General features: G+C 38.8%; 1 protein-coding gene across 1 annotated transcript in view; it reads left to right on the forward strand.

The window, feature by feature from the left end:
• Positions 1-1,050: 1,050 nt before the first annotated feature.
• The window catches only part of LOC109377946 (dynein heavy chain 6, axonemal-like), a gene marked incomplete at both ends in the record, with an annotated part of 133,172 nt that continues 131,367 nt past the window's right edge, over positions 1,051-2,855 (forward strand). The window contains one exon of the mRNA XM_019634425.1: positions 1,051-1,313. Coding sequence (XP_019489970.1) covers positions 1,051-1,313 — 263 coding nt within the window. The remainder of the gene's footprint in view (positions 1,314-2,855) is intronic.

Raw genomic sequence — 2,855 nt, forward strand, 5'->3', positions numbered from 1 at the left:
AGGCAATAAAGATATCATTTATGCATTTACATCAATTATTCAACAAAGCTGGTCTGCAATGGTGATTATTTTATCTAAAAGCCGGTTACCTCTGTACTGTCAGAGAGACAAGGTGATGACTGTTGGAGTTAGTGTCAAATTTTCTCAAGCAGGGTTACCAACTTCCTCCATAGGAGGAGGGGATGTGGGTGATACTGCCCCAAAGTTTGTGGAAGAAGAATAAAGGAGTGTGAGTGGCATTGAGAATTCCAACATTGGAACCCAGGGAATAGAACAAAACTCACATGTGTGAACATGGTGTGGACTTAGCCTTGATGCTTCAGTGTGGTCCATGGGCCAGCAGCATCCACATCTCCCGGGAGCCAGTAGAAATGCAGAATCTCAGGCTTCACCTCAGACTGACAGCATCTTCATTTTAGCAGGACACCCAGGTATTTCACATGCACATTTAAGTGTGAGAAGCAGTGGTGTCCAGAATAGGCAGTTATGAGTTAATAACGTGTATGCTTCTCCAAGGCTATTACATAATGATTCCCAGTACTCAATGTAACCACCCCTCACATGCACAAAAAACTATAGTTTATTATGAATTATAATTATAGCTGTCTAAGATTTCACTCATTGAAAAGCATCAGGCTGTGAAAACAAGGAGAGGAGGTTGCGTGGAGAGGGGAAGCCACAGTCAGCATAGATGCAAAGCATCTGAGCAAGGAGAGTGGTGGGTTTCCATGAACACCAGAAAGCTGGTAGTATTTTGATGTAATCGACATTGAGTTGCAGGAGAGGAAAAGGCAATAGGAGCTGACACTGGGCTGTTTCTTTGGGAAGAGAATGGACATCTGGTTAGAGAGTACTGAGAAAGAATATCACTGCCTTGAAAAGAATAAACACTTCAAATTGTTTGAAAGTTTTTAGTCCCAAAATGCTTGCTTTTGAGCTCTGGACATCTCAGGAAGTATAGTAAGTATAGTAATTGGTCCTTGAGGTTAATATTTTGTGGCTTTTTTTTTTTTTGCACAAACTAATTTTTTTTTAATTGGCTTTATTTAGATCCGATGGCCCTCTGCTGAGATATTCTCTCCCTCTCCTCCTAAACTTCCACGTACCAGAATTGGAAAACAAAACCTTTATGGGACTGGTTTCTCAATTTACCCTAAGTACATTTTCCATGACCGAGACGATGTCATTAAAGCCAACGTATGTAATCCCTTGCAAATTCTTAAAATAATACGTGAAAATGAACATCTTGGATTTCTTTATATGATCCCTGCAGTGCCAAGGTCTTCCATTGACTACGATACATATAACCTGAAGTAAGTTCTCTTTTATGAAGCAATTAAAAATTACATATAAGATTGCAAATGTTATTCATAATTGATTATTAATGATAAATATGATAAAAAATAATTTTAGTTATCATCCAATGATAAATGAATCTTAATCAAAAGAATTTTATTTTTCCCATTTATTTGCCCTTTGTTTATAGACATTAACAATTTATGGAGTAGTATACTATTGTGCTTCTCATGTGTTTATGTTATATAATGCCATCTAGTTTTAATCAGTATTACATAATTTTGATATTTTGTCATTACTGAGAAAAGAAGATGGAAATGTATAACAAGTAGATGATGTGTGATTTATTTTACATGTCATTTCGACTGACAGCAGTTGTTGAGAGAGTCTTTCCTTGAATGTGAGAATAGTTTAGCTTTTCCACCAAATTCTTTGAACTACCTTTTCGATTCTCTGTTGTAGGAAGATAAAAAGACTTCAGGAATTCTCCTGTTCTCCTTTATACTGCACTGTCATTTTGATTGAGTCAGACAACAATGAGGGCAGCTCTCTTACCAGGGAGAAGGGGGCGGGGAGAAGAAAAATACTTTAATCAAATTTTAGAATGATAGATTTATTGTAAATCCAAAAGAACTTAACAGCAGTGAGAAATAATTTGTAGCGAGAACAGAGATGCTTATGAAAGTCCACTTATTCAGGAAAATGTATTGAGCACCCACTCTGCAGCAGGAACTGTTCTAGATGCTAGAGCTACATTAGTGAGCCATCCAGATCAAAATTGCTGCTCTTATGTAGCTTACATTTTAGCGGAGGGAGACAATAATAAGCACGAGTCATGAGTACATTATATAGAATGCTAGGAGATAAGTATCATAGGAAAAATAGAGTTTAAGCAAAGGAGATTGGGAGTTCTGGGGAAGAGATTGTGAATTAACCAAGGTGGTCAGGATGGGCCCCATTGAGAAGCTGGCATTTGAACAAGGACTTGAAAGAGAAGGAATGAATTACGTGATGGCAGGTAGAGTGTAGAAGAGCATTCCAGACAACAGGAAAGTGAATACAGATACCCCAAGGTGAGAGCATCCCTGGCATGTGCAAGACATGAAGAGGAGGCTGGGGCGACTACAGTAGAGTGAATGAGAGCAATGGAACAGGTCAGGAAGGGCCTTACGGGCCATTAGTTTTTACTCTGAGAACCATAGAAGGATTTCAAGCAGAGAAGTATGATCACCTGAATTACATTTTGAAAAGGACCACTCTGGCTGCTGTATAGGATGGGCTTTTGTGGAGCAAGGGCTGACACAGGAAGACCAATTAGAAGGGCAGTAATTGCTGAGATGAGAGATGGACAAGGTGGTAGTGGTGGAAGTGAGTCAAATTGTGAAAGTAATTTGAAGGTCAAGCCAACAGGATATGTGTATGGATTATATGCAAGGCTGACAACCAGGTAAGAGTCCACGATGATTTTAATGACCCATTTGCCTGAGCAAGAGGAAGGGTAGAGGAAAAAAAAAAAAGAGGAAGGGTAGAGTTGCTATTAACTGAGGTACAAAAGATTG

Source organism: Hipposideros armiger, unplaced genomic scaffold (genome assembly GCF_001890085.2).
Source record: "Hipposideros armiger isolate ML-2016 unplaced genomic scaffold, ASM189008v1 scaffold_1655, whole genome shotgun sequence".
In the NCBI taxonomy this organism is placed as follows: domain Eukaryota; kingdom Metazoa; phylum Chordata; class Mammalia; order Chiroptera; family Hipposideridae; genus Hipposideros; species Hipposideros armiger.